This window comes from Loxodonta africana, chromosome 19, assembly GCF_030014295.1.
Source record: "Loxodonta africana isolate mLoxAfr1 chromosome 19, mLoxAfr1.hap2, whole genome shotgun sequence".
NCBI classification, from domain to species: Eukaryota; Metazoa; Chordata; class Mammalia; order Proboscidea; family Elephantidae; genus Loxodonta; species Loxodonta africana.
This window is the reverse complement of record NC_087360.1, coordinates 7614997-7640815: the sequence shown is the minus strand read 5'-3', so window position 1 is coordinate 7640815 and position 25819 is coordinate 7614997. Positions and strand designations below refer to the sequence as shown.

Sequence of the window (25819 nt, the reverse complement as noted above, 5' to 3'; positions counted from 1 at the left end):
AGAAAAGACTTGGAATGAGCTCTGTGTAAGCATTACAGCCTAGGAAACCCTATGGGGCAGGTCTCTGTTATGTCAGGGGCACTGGGAGTTGGAATTGATTTGATAACACACAACAACAACAGGGAGAGACCTATTTATCTGGGCAAAGACCCTGATAAGAACCGAAACTGGAAGAATTAAATAAATATCAATGGTTAAGAGGCTAGTTGAAAAGGAACTTCGTGAAGAAAACCGAAACTGCTAGTAAAGATTTGTATTATTTTACTACTACACGTGTAACATCTTTCTGGGCTTTAGTCCAAAATTTTCAGAAAATGTACCTCACTTATGAATGCTTTGTGAATTTGAACATGCTTTTGGGGGCTGCTATGTAGTCCTGTATCCTGCTCCAAGGTGGGCATTGGTTCAGGGGAGAACTAAGGCTGGTTATAGGAGTTCAACTTCAGTGGAGAATCCTCAAACAACACTTGGATTAATAATGCCTGTAAACCACCTATGAATGCAAGCAGGAATGGTACTTTCACACAGAAATTATCTCATTGTTCTGGCCTCTGTCCCAGATAAGGTAATTTAACTTTCTGCACACCTGGGCAGGTCTCAGGTTGAACAATGACACCAACCATATGCATTAATTACCCATCTTTCTCCAGTATCTTCCACCCTTCCCCCTCTCCTGATCCCTTATTTGTATGTAAATACATTCAAGATCCTCTTTCTTAAAATCTAAATGAAACAAAACAAAATCCGCTTGCAACACTTCACACACCATGGCTGTAAATCTTTACAGAAGCAGACTACCACTAAATGGTAGACATGAAAAACTTAAATTGGCAAATATTGTCATGGATTGAATTGTGTTCCCCCAATATGTGTGTCAACCTGGCTAGGCCATGATTCCCAGTATTGTGTGGTTGTCCGCCATTTTGTGTTCTATGGAATTATCCTATGTGTTGTAAATCCTAACCTCTTTGATGTTAATAAGGCAGGATTAAAGGCAGTTATGTTAATGAGGCAGGATTCAATCTACACCATTAGGTTATATTTTGAGTCAATCTCTTTTTAGCAGAGAGGAGAGGGACCTCATTACCACCAAGCAAGAAGAGTCAGAAGAGCACATACATCCTTTGGAGCTGAGAAGCTCCTCGACTAGGGGAAGGTTAATCAAAATACCTTCCTCCAGAGCCAACAGAGAGAGAGAGAATGCCTTCCCGTGGAGCTAACACCCTGAATTCGAACTTCTAGCTTGCTAAACTGTGACGGAATAAACTTCTGTTTATTAAAGCAATCCACTTGTGGTATTTTCTGTTATAGCAGTACTAGATAACTAAAACAGTTGTGTTACAGATATTTTTACACCAATAAAAAATTGTCATTATCCTATAAAAAATCACAAGTTGGTATTAGAACTCATCATCTCAATCTTCCATTTCACTGTTCATCCATCAGCCCCTAAGACCTGAGAATCTTGGCATCTTAAATCCATTTTCTAATGAGTTGTACCACAGTGCATTTTCACTTCGTAACTATGTGAAAAATATAGTGATGAAAAGCAAAAATTGTCACCTCTGGTGAGGAAGCTAACTTTTTATGCTACCTTAAGGATTCCTGGTGGCTCAACGGCTAAGCACTCAACTGCTTACTGAAAGGTTGGTGGTTTGAAACCACCCGGCGGCTCCAAAGGAGAAAGACCTGGAGATCTGCTCCTGGAAAGGTTACAATCTAGAAAACCCTGTGGGGCAGACCTACTCTGTCACATGAGGTCACTGTGAGTCTGAATCAACTCAGTAGCACCTAAGAATAACGACATCTTCCTTTAGTCACCACATGACAAGACTTCAGTTTGCTAAAGTTAAGTCTCCTTTCTCTGTTTTACTTCAAGGAGCTTAAGAGCAAGAGAAAAACAGTTTGTATTTTTTTCTTATGATATAATCTTTATACATTACTTCTGGTTTAGCAGTAAAAATATAAACAATGAGCAAACAAATATACGTGTACATGTACCTTAAGGCTAAATGCAGTCACACAATAGATTTCATCTGAGTGAATTTATTCACGTATGGTATATCTGTCAGAAAGCAGAGCATATGACGATGGACAAAACGGTATTGCTCAAGGGCTAGAAAAAATACAATGTTTTCCTTGCCAAAAAAAGCTAACTTTCCAAGTGTAGGCTAATCTACCTGTAAAAAAAAAACTGCATAAAACACACTGCCTGGCAGAGAAAGCCAGACACAGATATTTTTTCCCTGTCTTCAAGCTAAAAATACATCCATAGTGAATAACAAGCAATAATGTGCTGCTTCAGATCTCAGAATCTGAGTAGCAAGGAAAGGCTAATAACTTGTTACAATACTATATCCTTCTGAGAACAGGAAGTAAAGTGTTATCCCCATTTCACAGATTAAAGAACTGAGACCAAGTAAATTAAATGCTCGAGGCTAGGTAAAAGTCAATCGAGATATAAACTCAGAGTTTGCCGGCTTCCTACAAAATTGACCAGTGTGCTTGTCTGCATTCAGACTCTTGGCAACTTTTAGATTGAACCACATGGAATGGCTGGTATGCGGTTGTTTTTGTCCACAAAATGGCAACTTCATATGGGTCAACTTAATCGTCTGTTCACATTTATTGTAGGATTGTGCCAGTGTCAATCCCAAACCAATGTACTTCATCTCTTTGCAACGGCATCCAAGACGAAGGTCCTTGACAATCCGGTTTAACTCCTAAATTGAGATTATGTGCATTATACGCGGAACCACTGCCCTCTGTATTACCTACTGCTGTGTAACAAGTTGCCCCCAAATTTAATGATTTAAAACAATAAACATTATCTAAAAGATTTGAAATAATCTCTCATTGTGGTTTTAACTTGCATTTTCCTGATTACTAATGAGCTTGAGCATCTATTCATTTGGCCATTCAGTACCTCCTCTTATGTAAATTGCCTTCTCATACCCTTTGCTCATTATTCTGTTTCTTTAAAAAAAATTGATTCTATACATAAAATACATATATATATATAAACACAAACACACACACACATATATATATATTTTCCCAGTCTGAAGCCTATTTCCTTTTTTTAATGGTGTTTTTCAATGAACAGTTTTTTAAAACTCAAGGTCACAAAGCATTCCCTATATTTTCTCATAAAAATTCTAAAGTCTTGTTTTATACATTAAATCTTTTATTCTAGAATGAATTTTTGTGTATGGTATGAAGTAGGGGATCAAAATGCTTTATAAATATATATATTGAGGCTGTAAATCAAAATTGTGTATATAAATATATATATACACATATATAATCTTCTAACAATACGATACATATTTTCTTAACCATATAAATTCAATATGTATAATTTAGTTAACATGTATATTGTTATAAAAGTTAATATATAATGTATGGTAATATACATTAATTTATATATTATATAAAAAACCAAACCCATTGCCCTTGGGTCAATCCCAACTCGTAGCAACCCTATAGGACAGAGTAGAACTGCTCTATAGGGTTTCCAGGGAGCACCAGGTGGATTTGAAGCGCCAACCTTTTGGTTAGCAGCCGTAGCACTTAACCACTACGCCACCAGGGTTTCCAACGTATTACATAATACATATTAACTTAGTAGGACACACACACTATTTAGTTAACACATATTATCAAGGGAATAAATAGATCCTTATTCCTGTCATAAGATGTAAACTACTGTTTTTTTATTTTGTTCTTAATTATTGCACTAAAGAGTTATGTATATACTGATTTAACCAAGCTGTTATTGACAGACATTTAGGTTATTTTCAGAATTTGCTAATGCAAGCACTCCTTCAGTAAAAAGCTTTATATGCATGTTTGTTGTGTGCTTATACAATATGTTTGTAGGATTAACTCTTAGATTATATCTGCTGAATAAAAAGCATGCTCGTTTAAATTTTTTTAAATTGCCTTCCAAAAAAGATCGAACCACTTTATACTCCTAAATGCAAAACCAGTTATTACCCCATCGAAGACTGGTAACCAGAGGCTACCTGGAAATAACTAAGCATATCCTCCTGCCAGATAAAGCTCTTTGAGTCTTAAGGGAAATTCCAAAAGCTAAAAGGAGATATAAGGGTGCCTACATTTGCCGTGCCAGTTAGATGTTGAGGTTCATGGTCTGCTAGCCAAAAATCCTCTTACATTTTAACAGTGTTTGTATCAGTTAGGAAGGCGCCCTGGTGGCACAGTAGTTAAAGCAACCAACTGCTAAGCCACCTGTGGCAATCTGGAAACCCTCGGGGGTCACTATGAGTTGAAATTGACTCACTTGTGGTGGGTTTGGTTTTGGGTTTATATCAGTTAGGATGATTTTAGCAGGTAGCCTCACTCAGACTAGTTGAAAGAAAAAGGAAATTTATTGTTTAACACTAGTGTGAAATACACCACGCTAGTATTTCTTACACTGAAAAGCTCATAGACCCCTGAGACTGTGGTTTGTGCTTGAGAAGCACTTCATTTAGAAGGTGCTTTAGGAATTACTTTTGCAGCAACATGACAGCAAACAAACAGAAACGTGGGCACTGACACTGCACAGCAGTGCTTGGTTATAAGGTAACTCATCAAGATGACCAGGAATAGGCTTATATTATCTGGTTTTTGGATTATCCTAGAAATGATTGCTACAAAATGGAAAAATTCTCGTAGAGAACTTGTTGACCCCTTAGAGACAATTTGTGCTTCATTCTAATTTGAGAACCTTTGCTATGGTATAGGCCCCAGGGCTTGTTGCAGGGCTGGCCACGTTCAATACCTGGAAAGGTATGGACTGTCAAAATGTTGGCTACGAGATGCTTGTCGCTCTCTGGAAGTCTCTGAACACTCAGAGATGGTGGAAAACCACAGAGGATGAAAATGGAACAGATTTCAGCCTGTCTATAAGCACGCTAAGTGCCCTGGTAGCACAAGGTTAAGTGCTTGGCTGCTAACCTAAAGGTCAGTGGTTCGAACCCACCAGCGGCTCCATGGGAGAAAAGACCTGGCAATCTGCCCCCGTAAAGATTACAGCCTATGAAACCCTATGGGGCAGTTCTACTGTGTTGCGTGGGGTTGGTATCAGTGGAATCAATTCGATGGCACCTGACAACATGACAATATGAGCAGGCTAATCAGTTCACTTACTGGGTGATACCAGATGCTCCAGTGGTCACGTCTTCAAACTGGCTCTGATTCTGGTGCCAACTTTGTGTATCCCCCTCTCAGGATATTGTACAGAAACACAGCCCAGCACACAGTACCTCTAACCTATTTCTAAGGACCAATTCTAACTGTTAAAGTCATCTATTTCTATGTTTTCCATTATATTATGGCTTCAACAAGTTTAATCTTTCTCTGAAGTTATTCTTGTGCCTCTCACCTCTATTTGACTAACATCAAATGGACCTTGACAAGTGGTAGAATTCTCAGTCTGCTCTGAACTTTCCGTAGGACTTCGTAGTATGCATATGATGCTTACCGTGTTCTTTCTATCTCCTACCAGGACTAGAGGTCTTATTCCTCTCTGTATAAGCCAAGGGGCCTCAGGAAAGCGTACTGCCTATGGTAGGTGCTTAAATATTTGTGCCATCTACTATTGTATTTATATGGATAGGATTCAATTTGGGGCAACTTTAAATTTTATCAAACTGACGTCTATTACTTATTAGCAATCCTCATTAGCAGCTCTCGCTTAGTTGTCCACCAACTCATGGCAACCCCATACACAATGGAGTAAAATGCTGCCCAGACCTGCTCCATCCCCACAATTGCTTGTGCACTGGACCGCTGTGATCCATAGGGTATTAATTGATTGATTTCCGGAAGGAGATCACCAGGCCTTTCTTCCTAGTCCATCTAAATCTGGAAGCTCCGTTGAAACCTGTTCAGCATCATACCAACATGCAAGCATCCACTGACAGATTGGTGGTGGTTGCTTATAAGGTGCATTGGCCACAATGGAACCCAGGTCTTCCATAAAGAAGATAAGAATTCTACCTCGGAGCAACCACTGGCCCCTTGTTAGTCCTTAAAAACAAAACCAAACCTGCTGCAGTCGAGTCTATTCTGACTCATAGTGGCCCTATAGGACAAAGTAGAACTGTCCCATAGGGTTTCCAGGTTCCAGGCTGACATTTTGTTAGCAGCGAAGCTGTTAGCCGCTGTTATCACCAGGGCTCGTATCAGTCCTCAGTGACTTCAAACATCTGACTTTAAACTTTAACGTGGTCCTCTGGGCCAGTCACAAAACAAACACTTCTTTGGAAGAGCAACCCGTTCTTGCAGGCCAAATGGATAAGTTTAGAGTGTTTTTTTCTTTTCCTGCACTAAAATTAGGTTGGTTTGTTAATATTACTCTTTGACCTTCTTATCCCAGTACTTTCTGATTTTAAACACTACTTTATCCCACTTCATATTTTTCCCTATTCTGGAATTACCTATTTTTAATCTCAGATATTGCCAAAATAGGTGAGTTTCAAAAGAGTACTAAACATATTAATATTCATACTTGCTAGACTGTACCATGGAATATTTTAGCTTTCAAATGGACCTATTTCTTAAGCTCTGGTTTAGGGCTTGATATTTCCCCACATATTCATATATGACCATTTTAAAACTAAACTGGATTGAGACAACAAACAACATAGAAATTCCTTTGGAGTCTAAGATCAGGACTAGCATAACAGATACCTGGAAGGAACAGAGAGAAACTTGTTAGAAGCCCGTGAGGAATTTGCCCTGCTCTAATCTCACAACCTGTCCTAATCCAGTTTCATTTGTCATTCTCAGTTGTGACTAATGAGCCTGTCTCCAGGACTGGAAATACTAAGAACTCCGTCTGGTATGATGTCACCCACTGCAGAGAAACAATCTCAGCTGTCAGGAATGGCAGAGAGCTGAGTAAGCATCACACCCCTTGCATTTTCAATAATTCCTTGTATTGCAAAAATTCCAAATGTAGACAGACAGTGAATTTCATTTAAAAACTGTATTTCTGATATCTAGTATTTCTCAAATACTGTATTGCCAATTATCATGGGAAATTATAATAAATACAATAAAAGGACAGAGTAGAACTGCCCCATAGGGTTTCCAAGGCTGTAATCTCTAGGCAAGCAGCCAGCCACATCTTTCTCACTCGGAACTGCTGGTGAGTTCGAACCACCAACCTTTCGTTAGCAGCCAAGTTCTTAACCCCCGCACCGCCAGGGCTCCTTAATAAAAAGATTAGAAGCTATATACGTATAATGTATATATATACATACACACATATATGTGAATATATATACACACAAACACATATGTACATATATAAGCATACATGTATATGCATATATATATTTTTGTTAGGTTATAAAATATTTTTGACATTCTGCTATAGTCATTCTTTATAGATGTCCATTTAATCTGTATGTAAAAAATCATTCAACAAAAGAAAATGACATTGTCTTTCCAGTTTATTCAGAAAGAAACCGTAAATACGTAACTACAGTGATATACTCAAGCATACCAGTTGATGTCCAATCATTTCTGACTCATAGTGATCCCATGTGTGTCAGAAAGAGCAGAACTGTGCTATGTAGGGTTTTCAATGGCTGATTTTTTGGAAGTAGATCACCAGGCCTTTCTTCCAAGGCACCTCTGGGTGGACTAGAACCTCTAACCTTTTGGTTAGCAGCCAAGGGCATTTATCATTTGTACCAGCCAGATCTGGACAACAATTCATAAAATCATCTACATGAAAATGAACTTGGAGCACTGTAAGGAAGAATACAAGAAACTACATTATTGGATATCAGATGGTGAACTTTCAAAACAAAAAGCCTTTTTGAAAATAGAATATTGCACCAAAATTGAAAATTCATAAAAGAGTCAAAGATTTGACTTGTAAGAACTTGAAACTTCTATACTACCAAAAATAGCATAAACAAGTTAAAACAGATATGACAAATTGAAAGAATAATTCCATAGCTTATCTAACAAAAGCTACATAATTTTTAATAATGAGTTGGTGTATATAATTAAGTAACCCAATAGAATAACGAGCAAAGGATATAAAAATTCATAGAATACAAATTGCTAATAAACATAACATATCCAATCTGATTTATAATCCAGGAATACATTCAATGCACATATTTCCACAAATATGTAACAACTTCTCTTTAGGAATATTCATTGCACACTGCTAGCAAAATCCTGTAAACAATAATAAATAAAATATGGTATACAACTATCTAGCCATTAAGAATAATTACATTTCAAATACCAACATGAAAAGTATAACATAATCTGAATTTTGTTAAAACGTACATTTAAGGATCTTTATAGTATTCTTTTCTATTAGAATTTTATACACTAAACATGTACTGTTTGTAATCAGAAACAAAATCGAGAATTTCCATTTTGGAAAAAAAAAAAAAAAAGGCTTTGGGTTTAGAAAAAATGCCTAGTGATAAAACTAACTTCTTTGTACTGTATGAAGAAAAATGCGTGGGCCTTCCTTGATGGGTTATTTTCCTTCATATTTATGGCTTTATTATTCCTTCTGCTTACGATATAAAAAGTAAACATTTTAAACAAAGAAAAATCCAGTATCACATTTTATTCCTTAAATGGTTATGAAAGGGTATAATTTAATTGCAAATGCTAGTATACTAGAAATTGTATCTTGTATGTAGACAACCTCAGCTAACAGAAGTGTAAGGGTGTGAATTTTACAGAGGGGCTATTTCTTAAATCATAAAACCCACAATTTCAAAACCTAAACGTGGATGAAAAAGACAAGTTCTGCAACTATATGAAAGGGAGGGAGGTCACTCACTTTAATTAAATCTTTCAGCCTCACTCCATTTTTTCCCTCAAAATGTAGTTATTTCTTTAGAAGACCAAAAAAATGTTTTTTCCTTTTTTTAGATAGCTGTCACTTTTCTTCCCTCCACCCCCATATAAAAATTCTATCTATATTGTTGGTGACTTATAAAACACGCCCGCTCAGAAGCTTCTAATTTACTAAGAATATAGAAATGGCTCTGAATTTAAGGATTATTTATAAACACTTCCCTTTCAAAGGAAACCCTTGTGGTGTAGTGGTTAAAAGCTATGGCTGCTAACCAAAAGGTTGGCAGTTTGAATCCACCAACCACTCCTTGGAAACCCTATGGGGTAGTTCTATTCTGTCCTCTGGAGTTGGAATTGATCAATAGCAACAGGTTTTTTTTTTTTTTTGGTTCCGTTTAAAAACAGTAATTTAACCCTAAACATTTTGAAGCGAATTTATATCATTAAATCAAACAAATATATTAAGGTGAAGGAAAAGGAATTTTCCTAAATCCTACAGATTGTGTGAAGACACCATTGGGTTCTTGGGAATTGAGTCATGCCTTAAAAGTAACTTGGGTACTCAAATTGTTAAGACATCCTTGTTGGTTTTACCTGCTAATGATACAAAGTACAAGACAGAAGGGCAAGAGGATTCTAGCAGAGAACTTGAACAATAAAATCAACTAGGATTTTAGGAAGCCTCTTATTGGTAGAAAGCAGGTTGTTCTTTTTTCATCACTTAAGGAAATGTAAACTTTTGAAATAAGTAAAAAAAAAAAAGTTCATTTGGTATTTTAGTAAGGGCAGTATCTTCTTCCCACGTACCTGGCCAAGGAGATGTCAGAGCCGTCCTTGTTTGAGCAACCTGTGTTACAATTCACATTCCTTTTGACATAAGGCAAAGCAAGAAACAGGTCCCCACCCAAGCTCCAAGTCCAACTAGAAGTATAGGTGTTTGTTTATGATCTCACCTATCCACACCTGGAGACCTGTCCCAGCACAGGCAAGTCCAAACAAGAACTCGTTCCTCCACCCAACACTGTCACCACAATACTCAAACACAGCACATTGAGTAACTTTTTATAATGGGGCATCTCTTCAAGGCAACTATGCCTATTTTTCTGGGCTCCCTTCTATAAACTGTCTCCTCTCTTTAACTCATTCTGAATTCTGTGTTAGGATTCATCTTCCCGAAATACCACTAAGATCAGGTCATCTCCCCACTTAACCATCTTTACCATCCTTTTCCCTATTAAAATTCAAACCCCATAACAAAGCAATCAAGAGTTATTATCAAAGAGTAATTGATACCATCCTACACTGTTTGACTCATGCCATTTCCTGCCCATTTCAATGCTCATTTTGTCTATGGTAATTCTACCTAGCCTTGTTCTTTTAGATGATATTTTATTGTGTTTTCGGTACAAGTTTACACAGCAGATTAGGTTCCCATTCAACAATTTCCACACATATATTTCAGTGACATTGGTTATATTCCTCACAATGTATGAACATTCTCATTATTTCCATTCTGGATGTTGTTTCCAGTCATCTAGTTTTCCTGCCTCCTACAGCTGCCAACCAAAGGGTCGGCAGTTCGAATCCGCCAGGCGCTCCTTGGAACCTCTGTGGGGCAGTTCTACTGTCCTATAGGGTTGCTATGAGTCGGAATCAACTTGACGGCACTGGGTTTTTTTTTTTTTTAACCTGCTCATTTAAAAAAAAAAAACAAAACTGACCTTTTGGTTTCATATATATGATTTCTTAAAGAAATGCAGTACTCACGGGTGATATTCTTTATTTTGTGAGGCAATCTGTTATACAGCTAAAAGATGACCTCTGGGGAGTTTCATTTCAAGGTTTAAAGAGTGTCATCGTACGGAATTAGTCTTGGGGAGTCCTCCACTATCAATCAATACGATAACACTGGACTTTTTTTTAAGATTTTGAGGTCTGTTCCACATTTTTCTCCCATTCTGTCAGGATCCATCTATTGTGGCTGTGATGAGAATGACTGGTAGTGGTAGTCGGGCACCATCTAGTTCTTCTGGTCTCACAGTAGATGAGGCCACGGCTCATGCAGACAGTTGATCCTGTAGATGAGTTTCTTCAACGTGTCTTGGGTTTCTTTTACCTACCTAGTCTTTAAGGTTTAGCTCAAGGGTAATCTCTCTCCACAAGTCTTCAAATACCTTCCGAACGAATACTTAAACCAGTGGTTCTCTAATCTGAAGCTACTTCCTCCCTAGGTGATTCTCCCACCAAATGGCCCAAGTTCTTTACTGGATCTCATCGTAACTGAGGGGGTTGAACAACACTTATTACAAGTGTGCTCTTAATAACTAAGTGAACAAACGAAGAAACAGGAAACTTTTTTTTTTTTTTTTGAGAAACCATTGCTTTTATGGAGCCCTGAGGTTACAGTGGTTAAGAGCTACAGTATATTACGGCTGCTAACCAAAAGGCTGGCAGTTCAAATCCACCAGCCTCTTCTTGGAAACCCTATGGAGCAGTTCTACTCTGTGCTACAGGGTGGCTGAATCGGAATCGAATCAACAGCAGCAGGGTTTTCTTTTTAAGACCACTTCTGATAGCAGGAATACTCAAGTCTTTAACTGAAGATTTGACATCTCTCCATAACTACTTCTTGAACGTTGACAAGTCCGTGAACCTTTCTATGCATTGGTTCTCTTATGTTATTTCCACAATGTGGTGATATTTACCTGACAAAAATGTTGGGTACGTAATATAATGTATGTAAGAACACAATGTAAACGAATGTAAAAGATCATTTTTACCACGTACTTAAACACAGAAAGATGCCAAAAGTAACATTTTGTTCTATTTCTAGCATATTCTGTGAGGGCTTTCAAATGCAACTTGCCCTTTTCCTATTGTTTTCCTTCCGTATATGGTTTGTAGAACCATACATTTGATTACAGAAATTCTTAAACACTAACTTCAGAGTGGTTTCCTTTTGCTCCCTCTGCTGGCCAGAGAGCTGGATTACACTATGGGAGACTAGTAATTCAAAATAATCTAAACGTTTATTTTCAGGGACTTGACCTAGTGTAAAGGTGTGAAGAAATCCCACACTAGACGAAAGCCAAAGTTTCAGTCTGTCTTATTCATCTGTCAATTGAGACAGTTGTTTAAATATATTTTTAACTATCAATTATCTTAGGGTTCAAATGTAGAAAAGACTGCTGTACAAGGGCTAGCTGCCTCCATTTTTTTTTTTTTTTTTTGAAATCATTACTTTGAAAGATTGTACTGTTTTTAGATTTAAGGCTGAAATCCACTAAAAACACCCAAATTTGTAATTTCTTAGAACTATATTTGCTTCGTATTTTTACAACCACATAATCTACTTTCAGATTTATGGTTGTATATACTAACTTCACTGTGAATCACTTTTTTTCATATTCAAAGTCTTAGATTACATTTAAGAAAGCTAATTTATTAAACCTCTGTCCACAAAGATGAACATACCTGTATCGCAGGCTTATGTGAAGAATGAGGTTACAAAAAAGTAAAAGTGTCATTAAAATTGATGCATGTAAATCACTTACAAAAATACCCCAAATAAGACAAAGCTGCTCCTCCCTGATTTTACTCATTTGGTTGCTGGAGTTGAAATGTGACTTTAAAATGGTTAGAGTTTTTTTTTTTTTTTCTTTTAAAAAGTGATATATTAAACTTATGTACAGGATAGTTAGCAAAACGTAGAAACGGAAAACAACGTACAAAAGACAGATAAAAACCATCACTCTGACGAAACTCACAATCCAAAAATAGTATAAACCTTAACAAACTATCTCTAAACCTGCTCCTAACCCAAGTTTTTGCTGGAGGGAATAAAATATAGTAAACTAGCGGGCCTAGTCTTAAAAACAGGCTTGGCTGTAGACCACAATTAAGCCTGGGATAGATTTTTAAACACGAGAGGGACAAATAGGAAAACAATTTTATCTGTCCACTTAGAATTAATTGACAGAACAAAAAAAGTGAGAGACAATTAATTAAATAGTTGTTGGTGTTCCAGCAAGCCTTACTCGGAAGCCTTTTTGTTTTTTTGCTGGTTTCGGGGAGAGTTTTTTAACAAGTTTCTTATCCTGAGATACATTCCAGTAGATTCTGCCATATTCTCAAATTCAAATGGAGTTATTCCTGTTGCAAACTTGCTCATGTCAGGTATGGGACTATGAGTTTTAGTGGTTGTAGAAGGACTGGTGCCCGGATGGAGCAGCTTCTGGCTGCCCCCATTGCTAATGTCCGAGTTTGATACAACACTGCCATTATTGAGAAGGACACCTTCAGAGTCAACCTGAGCAGGCTCTTCCTTTTCCTTCTGACAAAGCAACGTAGCCTCTGCATCTGGACTCGCTGGGGAATGTTCAACTTGAGATTTCTCTATACAAGTGTTGAGCGCCTCAGCTTTAAGCAGTACCTCAGCTTCAAGTGGCACCTCGGCTTCAAGTGGCACTTCGGCTTCAAGTGGCACCTCGGCTTCAACTGGCATCTGTTTTTCTGATGGTTTTCCCTCAGGAACAGAGAGGTCTGGTTCATTTGGACAAGGTGAAGAGGCAACAGAATTCCCAGTTAAAGGTGTGTCAACGGGGATATCAGAATCACTGTTGACACTCTCGGCCTGCTCCAGAGCCGCCCATATCCGCCTCTGCTGTTCTTCAAGCTCCTCCAGGGTCAGGGCATCCTCGTCCATAGCTGCAGATGCTGCTCGGGTCTGGGGTGAGTCACTGGGCGTCACTGGTGGGGTACCTTTGGGGAGAGGTGGCGTGAAGATGGGAGGGGTGCCAGGAGGCAGTGGGGGTTGGAACTGAAAAGCCTCACTGCCCTGAGAACCGTGCGGCACCTCCACATCTGAAAACAAGGAAGTGGAGAGACAGGTTAGAAGGTGTAATCATACTCGGTTGCACTAACATTTATTGTTGGAACTAAACAAAGCGTGATCGGAGACTCAACGGCTGGAGAAGGGGGAAACTCTATGGAGACTCGCCTACCATAACTACCAATTATCTAATTTCCTCAATCCACTTGAAAAGCACATCTTTTCAATGCAGGACCTTCCGGCACTAGGAACTCAACCTAACCCTGGGAAACCAGTTTCTGTCATTTTAGACTGAGGAGCCATGACAATGGCACGGAGATAGAAAGAGTGGTTTCCGCCAGTGAGAAAGAGGCTCATAGGAGACCAGAGTAGGAACTGTGCCTGGAAATGCAGGTGGCTCCATGACAGAGTGGGGAGGTTGAAGGGGCTGAGGTTGAAGGGCCAAGACACGAATTAGACCAACGATTCCCCAGTCCTGTGCCTCTAGTCTAGCCTGCTCGCCTGAACTGTGGGCTCACAGACCCAGTGCTCACTGTCATCACCACCTACATGGCCTGTTCACACAGCAGATCAGCCTATCCAAAACTAAGCGCCTTTTCCTAAAATCTGATTATCTTATGTGCTCTTCCAGTGAACGGCACGGCCAGTGGGATCTGGTTGGAGGCTCTAACGCAGTGTGCCAGTCACGTAAGACTCCTTCCTTTCCCTCCTGGCCCACACCCTGACCCTTTTGAGTCCACGCTCCTGCACCCGGCCACAGCCACGGCCTTCTTGCAGGCCCGTTACCATTTGCTGGGATGGTTAAGAGTAGTTTCTGCCTCTGAACTTACCCTCTTTACACAGTGAAACCTGTGAGAGCTGGAACTCACCGGGACTGCCTTGTTTTTCTGGGCCTTGCAAGTTTTCCACCTTTGACAGGGTGGAGTCTTACCACTTCTCTATCGTTCATTTTAGTGGAAATTATTTACATTTGCCCTTCCCTGACAGGTTTCCACTTTACACAGGTCCCAGTTTTCTCAGGTTTTATTGTATCCATCCTGTCACCAGATTAGTCTTTCTAAAGCACAAATCTGATTCTATTAACCTGCCTGATGCAATTAAAAACACTTTGATGCCTTGCCACTGCCTAGAGGATGAAGTTCAAACCCCTGCATTCTTTCTAGGGCCCTCTCCCACCAAGGAGAGCCCTGGTAGTGCAGTGGCAAAGCACTCAGCTGCTAATACAAAGGTTGGCAGCTCGAAGGCACCAGCAGCTCCATGAATGAAAGACATGGCAGCCTGCTTCTGTAAAGATTACAGCCTTGGAAACCCCATGGGGCAGTTCTACTGTGTGCTATAGTGCCGCTATGAGTTGCAATCGACTGGACGGCAATGGGTTTGGTTTGGTCTCCAACCAAAATCTTGCCTCTTTCCACCGTGTCATCTTACTGCAGCTGTCTGCCCGATGTGTGTGATGTCTCACGCTTCCGCATTTGCACTTCCCTGTTTCAAATGTCCTCGTCCTCCTCAGCTACCTGGCAAATGCTTAGATTCCCCCTTCAAGATGCAGCTCAAGGCATCCCTGGTGAGGGTCTGCGACTTCCTCTGACAGAGCAGCTCAGTTCTTCTCGTGTGCCGCCCTTCCACTGTACGATCACTTGGTGGCAGCTCGCTCTGCCATCGCTCTATCTGCACTACTAGAGGCCCCACACTCCAATAAAGTGATGTTTATGTCTCTGCCACCCGGAGGTGACAGTGAGTGGTTAGCTAAGGGCAGGAGCTGTGTCTCATTCATCTCAGGGTGTACTACAGAGCTTTGAAACACAGCACATGTTTAAAAGTTTAGAAAATTGAAGTGAGGAATGGAGAAACTGAAAGGCTACGCAAAAGCGGTCTGAACTTCATCACACAGGCAGTAAGGTTTGTGACGAGACTAGTGTACTGTCACTTAGGTTTTGAGAAGTTAAGTCCCTCTGAAGGGCAAAGAATGGATGAGAGGTGCAAGGAAGGATTAAAAAAAAAAAAAACAAAACCACAGGAGCAATCAAACAAGAGAAAGGGCTGAAGTAAGAGGCAATTACTGAGATACTGTTAGGATTTGGTAACTGGTTAGAAACGGAGGGTAGAAGTTAAGGGTGGAGGGAGTTGAAAACGAATGAAATTTCAATGTTGATGCAGTTGGAACATTGTACTACTGACTACAACAAAAAGTACATAAAAAGAAAAAGAGGACTTCAGCCAAAGATCAGACAGGCCAACAAAACAAAACGAGACTAAATGGACACACCAGCCCAGGGACAAGGATGAGAAGGCAGGAGGGGAGAGAAAAGAAGCTGATAACAGGAAGCCCAAGTTCGAGAAGGTGAAAGCTGACTTGTTGTGGAGTTGGCAACCAATGTCACAAAACAATACGTGTACTCATTGTTTAGTGAGACAGTAATCTGCTCTGTAACTCTTCACCTAAAGCACAATTAAAAAAAAAAAAAGAGGAGCCAGTTGGCAGGAGAGCAGAGAACACAGAATTAATAAGTTATTTCTTTTATAACACATCCATATTATGCTTTTAAGGATAAACTGTGGCCAAATAGCTTAACCTGTTCAATTTATACAAACTATCAAAATAATATAAGATTGTGAAAAGGGAAGGAAAAAATTCAGGTAGCTATATTTCATAGCTCCAAACTGAAACATTACACCCACAGGTTTGTGACGTGCTTATGGCACATTAATTATTCGCTACTAATAAAGTTTTCTACAGGAAAGTGAAAATCACACTGACTCTAAATTAGACTGACTCATCTTTCTTCTTCCTCTTGGGAGTGAGCTGCCCACAGGCACCACTCACACTGCTATTCCTTACGGAGCTGTGCCCTGCAGGGCAGGAAGCTGGGTAGGAGGGTGGCTGGGTGGCACGTGGGTGGGAAGGGCCTGCCTTGACTCAGGACTACCTTACTTGAGTGCTGATGAGCTAACCTACTTCAGTCAGTCCCCCTGGCTCTTTCACTAGTCAGGTCTAACACTTGGCCTTGATAATTTGATCTGTTACATAGGTGGGGAACAGGGGTGCTATTAACCCCTCTCAGAGACCCTGACATCTGGTGTGTGGCTGGGAACACTGAGAAGTAAAAACAGAAGGGTGTCCTGGGGGTGGCGAGGTACACACACACAGTGGGGACAAGACATGCAGCTGCCAGCCTTGGCCTTTAGTGTGTGGTCAGTGTTCTGATCTGGGTACTTTATAAGGCTCATGCTGGTCAATCTTTTAAGTCTGTGGCCTCAGCAAAAAACCAGTTGCTACTGTGTTGATTTTGACTCGTGGTGAGTCCATGTGTGTCAGACTATAACTGTGTTCACAGGGTTTTCAATGGCTGATTTTTCAAAAGGAGACCACCAGGCCTTTCTTCCAAGGAGCCTATGGGTGGACTCAAACCTCCAACCTTAAGGTTAGCAGCTGAAGGTATTAACCTCTTGCACCACCCAGCGACTCCTGTGGCTTTGATCTCAGCAGGTGATTGCCCCTTATGGTGGCTTCATTTACTGGTGTGGCTGTTTCCAGATGCAGAGGCTTCAGCTCCGAGGGTGCTAGCCAAGAGGCAGGCAGAGAGTAAATAAAACCATCTTTGCAGGTGGCTGGGCCCAGAGGGTCTTCAGTAAGTGGCCTTGGGACCTTGAACTACACTTCCATAAGTGCACAGGCTGGACGTGCCTGCACATAGAGTGTGGACCTGGGGATGGGGAGCCACCACTGAAAATCCCTAAACTTTGAGAGATGGCAACTATGTCTTAAATGGCTCAAAACAGCAAGCTCAGGTGGCTTTCTTCCACAGATAAAGTAAACGGGTAAGACCAAATTTAACTTCTTACCGGTGATTACTTCCAACTGAACTGAGGTTCCCAAGTAGTGGATTCAGATAACTGGCACCAACTGACTAGCACCCTGGAGACCGAAACCATGGTTTTTGCTTACACTCAGAAAACACTGACTCTCTGCTGAGGGCTTTGATAACACTGAAGTGCTGGACTCATGGAATGGAATTTTGTCTGGGACAACGGCTTTAGGAATTGGCTGTTTCCCAATTTCATGGAGATGTAGCAAGGGCTGTGATAATTCTGTTTCCCACTAAACTCTTCGGCCTTGTTGAAAGCGAGGTTGAATACTGCAGTAAGGGTCCGTCCGGCCAGGCTGTGAACTCATCCCAGGCATCGGGAGCCTCTGTGGCCGAGACCAAGCAGAGTAAGAAATCTGAGAAGGTGATTTGGAAGCTTTAATTTGAGACTTTGAAGTCCCCTGTGCAGAATAATACAATTTTGGGTGTTAATTCCTTGGCCTTTAAGAGGATTTAATCCTCGACATTTACAACTTTCCTGGGAATGTGAAAATGGGAGGAGGGGGTCCACATTCAAATTTGGGGCAACTTAAATTGTTGGCTTTTTATTTATTGTCAGAGTATCTTCATGCCATTTATCTTAATGCTGAAATTTAATCTCACTTCAGAACTCTGACATGCGATGTGGGACCAAGAGGCTGGGCCGGATTTGGGATGGGCAAGAGAACAATGAGTGAATTTTCAGCCTTGAAATTTATACAATTATCACAAAGTTCTGATTCACTTCAGAGCCTTCTAGGGGCAAAATCTAAATTGCCCATCAAGAGTCCCAAGGAAAGCCGCAGAAACAGTGGTTGTTAGTGAGGAACCTCAAAAAGGCGGGAGGAAGTCTGTCCTGATACACTCCTGACTGGCTAAAAAAGAAGCATCACAATTCTGGCCGGCCATAGGTTCCGTGGATAAGCCCAGACAGTGAAGAGAAACAGCTAAGGGAGTGTCAGACGGCAACGCCTCTGTCCCATTTTGGGTTTCCAGGAGGACAGGTTTACTTCACGGTCTCTCTTTTTTGGGGGAAGAGGACTGGTTTGTTGGATCAATACAAGTGGGAAGAATAACTGGGAAAGCCTGAATCAGCTCTGTCCTCCTTCCTCTTAGGACCCAGCTGCGGGAAGGGCCCGCACTTTCCACTGCCCACCCCAGAGCACCACTCGAGGGGGTCAGTACAGATTGAGCACTGCTGGGGTGAGGGATAGAATATATTCTGATAGGTCTCCCTAATTCAGGAATTCAGGTGCCTGGCCCAGGAGGTTCTCCCACCAGGCTGTGTCTTTCAGTTCAGCTTTAATCAGTAATAATAGCAATGACCTGGTCTCCAAAAATAAATAAAAGACTTAATATTTAGTCAGTGCTCACATCATGTTATGTTTCATAAAGAGCTTCCCCTTCTTGTGGAACCTGGGAGCATACAAATCCATCCGACCTTCTCAATGAAATCAAAACCACAGGGCGAAACCTACCCGAGTCGAGGTCCATGTCGGCGGGGGATGCTTCTGAGCTGCTTTCCTTCTTCTGCTTCTTTGGACTACAAGGGCTTGACTGAGATGAAGACCTCTTACTGCTGGATCTCACATTTGGCTGCATGCAGGGACCACACCAAACACCAATTAGGTGGGGTAGCCTAAGAATTAAGCCCCATCCCTTCACTTAAATATGCTACAGAAAACCAATCTGGGGCTAAGTCTAGGTCACTGGTGAATCTAGCTACCCATTCCTTCTGATTCCCCAGATAACACAGAACTCTTTAGACACAAAACAAGAAAGTGCAGTAAGATACTAATGAAATTCTCCCAGAATTATGAAAAAACCTTTTATAAGCCACACCCTGAAAACCGCTTTACCGCTTGGAAGGTAGAACTTAGGAAGTGGGCAAACACATCCTTCTGCTGGGATGCCTGCATGGGTATGGAACCAAACATCCTCCATTCCTAAAGGGGAAAGGAGAAGGAAACAAGTGTGCATTTTGAAAATCTCATGCTTTGAGATTCTACTCAACAGGGGTAAAGGGGAAGTCTCACATCACACTTCTGTTTCATATGACTCTTCCTTTATCGGAAATTAAGGAAAGTAATGGTGCTTTGAAGGGGAGAAAAAAACGCCGAGAAATCTTAGCAGACTGATCAGACCTGGCTATGAAAAGACTACCTGAAAAAATCACCTGGCCCACAAAGGTTCTACCTACTACAAGCAGAAGTTCTAGGCAGTGATGACATAGCCTCCTATAGGGCCTCCCTGGCTCCAGTCTCTCTCCCATCATGCAATGGTACTGCTAACTGACTGCTCACTGCCTATTTCTCCTTACACATTTACTCATGCTGAAAACCCTATCTTCTGTTCTTTCCAAATTGAGTACTAACCTTTAAGGTTCAACAATGCCCATTTCTCTCTCAGCTCCAACAGCACATTCAACAGTGGTTCTCTTGTTAAAGATTCTGGGGTCTGGGTCAGTTAAGTCTGTTGGGGGCGGGGAGCTCAAGGATGTCCATTTGAAGTGAGCACCCTGAGACACGGCTGGTGCTTCTAGCACTGACGGTCTGTTTCATGCAATTGAGCCCTTAATGGTACTGTCTTGTATGAATTACTTTGTTTCTTCACTATACTGTTAAGTTCAGATTTTAGGTTTCTTCTCTACACTTGCTTCCCAAAAATGCATAAAGCATTTTTTATTAAAACGACACCAACATTCACAACAATTTACTAAATCTTGAGACACAAGATTCAAGGTAGAAAAGAATAAGTGTTTTTGTATTGATAGGTGCCAAAGAGTCAGTTCTGACTCACAGCGACCCTATGTAAAACAGAATGAAACATTGCCTGATCCTGCGCCATTCTCACAACCATTGCTATGTTTGAGCCCATTGTTGCAGCCACTGTGTCAATCCACCTTGTTGAGGGTCTTCCTCTTTTTTGTTGACCTCTACTTTACCAACCATGATGTCCTTCTCCAGGGACATGTCCAAAGGACATGAGACAAAGTCTGGCCATCCTCGCTTTTAAAGAGCATATTGCTTCTACTTTTTCCAAAACAGATTTGTTCGTTCTTCTGACAGTCCATTGTATATTCGATATTCTTCACCAACACCATAATTCAAAGGCATCAATTCTTTTTCAGTCTTCCTTATTCACTGCCCAGCTGCACACAAGGCAATTGAAAATACAATGGCCTGGGTCAGGTGCACCTTAGTTCTCAAAGTGACATCTTTGCTTTTTAACACCTGAAAGAGGTCTTTTGCAGCAGATTTGTCCAATGAAATACATCATTTGACTTCTTGGCTGCTGCTTCCATGGATGTTGATTGTGGATTCACGTAAAATGAAATCCTTGACAACTTTAATCTTTTCTCCACTTATCGTGATGTTGCTTATTGGTCCAGTTATGAGAATTTTTGTTTTATGTTGAGGTATAACCCATACTGAAGGCTGCAGTCTTTGATTTCACCAGTAAGTACTTCAAGTCCTCTTCACTTTCAGCAAGCAAGGTTGTGTCATCTGTATAACGCAGGTTGCTAATGAGCCTTCCTCCAATGCTGATGCTGCTTTCTTTTTTATATAGTCCAGCTTCTTAGGCTATTTGCTCAGCATACAGATTGTTTAAGTATGGTGAAAGGATACGACCCTGACGCACACCTTTCCTGATTTTATAACCACGCAATACCCCCTCATTCTCTTTGAATGACTGCCTCTTGGTCCATGTGCACAATTAAGTATTATGAATTCTTATTCTTCACAATGTTATCCATAACTTGTTATGATCCACACAGCCGAATGGCTTTGCATAGCCAATAAAACACACGTAAACATCTTTCTGGTATTCTCTGCTTTCAGCTAAGATCCATTTGACATCAGCAATGATATCCCCCATTCCACATTCTCTTCTGAATCCAGCTTGAACTTTTGGCAGTTCCCCGTCGATGTACTGCTACAACTGTTTTTTTAATTATCTTCAGCAAAATTTTACTTGGTGTGATATTAATAATATTATTTGATAATTTCTGTATTCTGTTGGACCACCTTTCTTTGGAATAGGTACAAATACGGATCTCTTCTGGTCAGTTGGAAGAGTAGCTATCTTCCAAATTTCTTGGCATAGACGAGTGAGCGCCTCCAGCACTGCATCCATTTGTCGAAACATCTCAACTGGTATCCTGTCAGTTCCTGGAGCCTTGTTTTTTGCCAATGCCTTCAGTGCAGCTTGGGCTTCTTCCTACAATTCCATTGGTTCTTGATCATATGCTACCTCCTGAAATTGGTGAACATCGACCAATTGTTTTTGGTACAGTGACTTTGGTGCCCACAGAATCCTTCAATATTGCAACTTGAGGCCTGAATTTTTCCCTCAGTTCTTTCAGCTTGAGAAATGCCAAGTGTGTTCTTCCCTTTTGGTTTTCTAACTCCAGGTCTTTGCACATTTCATTATAATACTTTACTTTGTCTTCTTGCGCTGCCTTTTGAAATCTCTTGCTCAGCTTTTTTACTTCATCATTTCTTCTCTTCACTTTAGCTACTCTATGTTCAACAGCAAGTTTCAGAGTCTCTTCTGACATCCATTTGGGTCCTTCCTCCCTTGTTCTTTTAATGACCTTTTGCTTTCTTCAAGAATGAGTTCTTGATGTCATCCCACAACTCACCTGGTCCTTGGTCACTAGTGTTCAATGTATCAAATCTATTCTTGAGATGGTCTCTAAATTCAGGTGGGATATACTCAAGGTTGTACTTTGGCTCTTGTGGACTTGCTCTAATTTTATTCAGTTTCAAATTGAACTTGCCATATGAGCAACTGACGGTCTGTTTATCAGTTGGCCCCTGCCCTTGTTCTGACTGATGATACTAAACTTCTCCATCATCTCTTTCCACAGATGTAGTCGACTTGATTCCAGTGCATTCCATCTGGTGAGGTCCACATGTATAGTCACCATTTATGTTGTTGAAAAAAGGTATTTGCAATGAATAAATCACTGGTCTTGCAAAATTCTATCATGCGATCTCTGACGTGGTTTCTATCGCCAAGGCCAAATTTTCTAACTACTGATCCTTCTTTTTTGTTTCCAACTTTCACATACCAATCACCAGTAATTATCAATGCATCTCGATTGTGTTTTTGATGAATTTTAGGCTGCAGAAGTTGGTAAAAATCTTGTTTCCTTATCTTTGGCATTAGTGGTTGCGGCGTAAATTTGAATAGCAGTTGTATTAACTGGTCTTCCTTGTAGGCATATGGATATCATCCTGTCACTGACTGTGTTGTACTTCAGGATAGATCTTGAAATGTTCTTTTTGATGCCATTCCTCTTCAATTGTCCGTTCCGGCACAGTAGACCATATGATTGTCAGATTTCAAAATGATTAAGTAGAGAAAACTATTCTTATTTTTCCTCCTTACTTTTTTTAATTGTGGAGAAAAAAGTAACTAAACATTTGCCATTTCAACCAGTGCCATGTGCACAACTCAGTGACATTAATTACAGTCACCATATTGTACAACTGCTACCACTATCTGTTCCCAAAGTTTTTCATCACCCCTAATAGAAACTCAGCACCCCTTAAGTATTAACTCTCCACTCCTCTCTGGAAACTATTCTCGTACAGAATGAGAAATTTTACTTTGAGGGAAGAAAGAATAGGAAAAGAGTTAGAGTATACTACAGGTTTATTACAGAATTAACTTCCTAGGTAATTCTGTAAAATTCGTAATACTGCCTCAGAACCATCCCAGACTTAAAAATGAAACAACACCAACAACACCCCATTTTTTATTTTAGAAAAGCTTTAAGATTTATAGAAAAGTTGCAAAGATCGTACAGAATTCCTGTATACTCCACACGTAGCTTCCCTCATTGTTAACATTTTATACTCATCCCAGATTTTAAAGTATTAGCTTTTTCTGATTTAGTTTAAAAAAATACACATTTAAGAGTTTATACATTTTCCTAAAATTTGAAAAGCTAATATCACAAAATTAGGAAGATAAATCTCATCATCAGATTTAGCCTATCTACCACTGTATCTACTTCTTTATGTAACAGTAATTGCTACATAAGCTAACACGCTGAACAAACTTTAACAATGTTACATCCCAGAAGAAAGAAACAAACAAACAATATACTTACATCTGGAATTCCTCTGGGAGTAGAGATATTAAAACCTGGATAGTTTACCAATTTGGTGAGATCGTAAGTCACGCTTTTGTTCTGCTGTACTTCGCCAGCTTCGGCTTCCCCATCAGCACCATCTATCACAGACCATCAAAGGTGTTACTATTGCTAGATGCCAATATAGGATAGCCCAAAAGTTAGTGAGACTTTGGGACTCATTAAGAGGGCCACGCCAAGTATCTTTTTAGTGCTATTTGGGGGACAGAGTGGAATTGGTAAAAATTTTTGTTTTTACATTTTTAATTACCAAAGTAACACATGGACACATTCTCATTTTAAAAAACGCACAGCATTAGACATAAAATTAAAGTTCTTAGTCCAATACTCTTTCCCTTTCTCAGTGGAGACCACTGTTGAGTTTGCCTACATTGGCCCAAAACTTTTAATAATACTTTTAAAATACACAAGTCTGCGAGAAAATACAGTACTGTTTCATCCACGTAGGTTTGTCTTTTTTTTTTTTTTTAAAGATAAGCGGAATCATATGTAAGCTGTTCAGAAACTTACTTTTTTTTACTCAGTATTTCAGAGATTTTGCCATGTCAGCTCAGAGGAATTTATCCTTCACTCTTTTTAAATGCCATAGGTATTCTGCAGCCCAGATCAACTAGTTTATGTGGCCATTCCTCTTTACAGCTTTTCAGTTCTTTCTAATTTTTCACTCTCATATTCAATGCTACAGAAATATCCTAGTATGTATTTCCTTGTGTACACATGTGAGCATACAGATCTAGCTGCATAAGAGGAATTTTAGAACTGAGGATTTATGCAGTCTTAAACTGTATAGATCCCCTGACATTGACAGATACATGTCTGCTGCCATTGCTGGGAAAGGCAATTACTAAGAAAGACAAGAGACTTTGAGTACGAGCTGGAGTCACTGAGCAAGCCCAGGGAACCATCTAGTCATTCTAAGTGCTCACTGAAGTTTTAGTTACTTCCTTGCAAAACAGAGGAAACATCATTTTGATATTTTCAGTTACGAAGCACATGTTAAATAAGCCAGAGGTCCCTATTACATTTTGATGTGGTTCTTTCTATTTAATGAGGAAAAAAAAGTTAACACTTAAGCTGACTTATCTAACCTGACAAACTATATATACCTTTTCCATCATAGAGTGCGAGCCCTGAATTTTCCAATTCAGCCTCTTTGAGCCAACCTGGAGGGTATCCCAGCTGGCGCATTCGATATATAAAAGGCGGAAGACTCTTGCCCGACACACCAAGTGCGTCTTGAAGCTCCTCACTAAGTAAAAATAAAAGAGGAAGAAAAAATACAAATTCTTGTTCAGATGAAGATATACCATTTTGCTACTTTAAAACACTTCTGGGTCTTACGTTATATACGGCATGCGAACGCACATTTAGGGATGTCCATGAATGTTTCTGAATGAACTGATGTATCTGCTCAGGGCTTCACTATTGCCTATCTACATACTGACAATTACCCTGAAGACACATGGGATGTTTCAAATACTGGGGACATGACGGGGGTACCTAATAACTCCTGGTTTGAATCTTCCAAATCTTTCTTCTACTTCCTCCGCGTGGTACCGCTGCTGAAAATTCTGACTGTTTGCCTCACCACAGGCATCCAGGTACTCCTTTCTCTTTTCATTTATTCGAGCAGTATTCCGAGGCTAGATCAGAGTATGTTTGAAAAGAATGGTATCATAATACATTTGAAAGAGTACTTTAGAAATATTCCAGAAATTAAATAAAAATAAGCACAGTTTTTTAAGTCAAGCAATGTGTAAGGAACGACATGTAAAAAAGAATGAATATTTCAGAGAAACAAGCAAGGAAGAAAAGCAGTTCCTTCAACTTATTTCCTCAGTATTACTATAACATAAACACGCTTTTGTCATGCATCTAAAAAATTAACTTTTCTGAGTAAACTGTCTAAAAACCAACTCTCAAAATTGCTGCACACATCTTACACAGAGAGAGCACTGTAATAAACAATTTTAGTAAAAAACTAAAGAACGGATGTCTTAAAATATAAAGATTTGAAATGTGAAAAGATTTCAAATGAAAGGATCACAGGAAAGTAACAGAGAAAGCGTCTTCATGTTGCGCAGTTCTATAAAGGAGTTGAGAACAATAGAAAGCTCCAGTTCA

At 39.9% G+C, this 25819-nt stretch overlaps 1 protein-coding gene across 3 annotated transcripts in view; it reads right to left on the bottom strand.

Moving 5' to 3' along the window:
- Window positions 1-9223: 9223 nt before the first annotated feature.
- The window catches only part of ZCCHC8 (zinc finger CCHC-type containing 8), a 28655-nt gene continuing 12059 nt past the window's right edge, over window positions 9224-25819 (bottom strand). For all 3 annotated transcript variants that reach the window (XM_064272136.1, XM_064272137.1, XM_064272138.1), the window contains 6 exons: window positions 25196-25338; window positions 24802-24944; window positions 23654-23775; window positions 19389-19475; window positions 19008-19125; window positions 9224-13716 (listed from right to left, as the gene is read on the bottom strand). In XM_064272136.1, the coding sequence (XP_064128206.1) occupies window positions 12887-13716; window positions 19008-19125; window positions 19389-19475; window positions 23654-23775; window positions 24802-24944; window positions 25196-25338 (1443 nt within the window). In that variant the 3' untranslated portion in view covers window positions 9224-12886. The remainder of the gene's footprint in view (window positions 13717-19007; window positions 19126-19388; window positions 19476-23653; window positions 23776-24801; window positions 24945-25195; window positions 25339-25819) is intronic.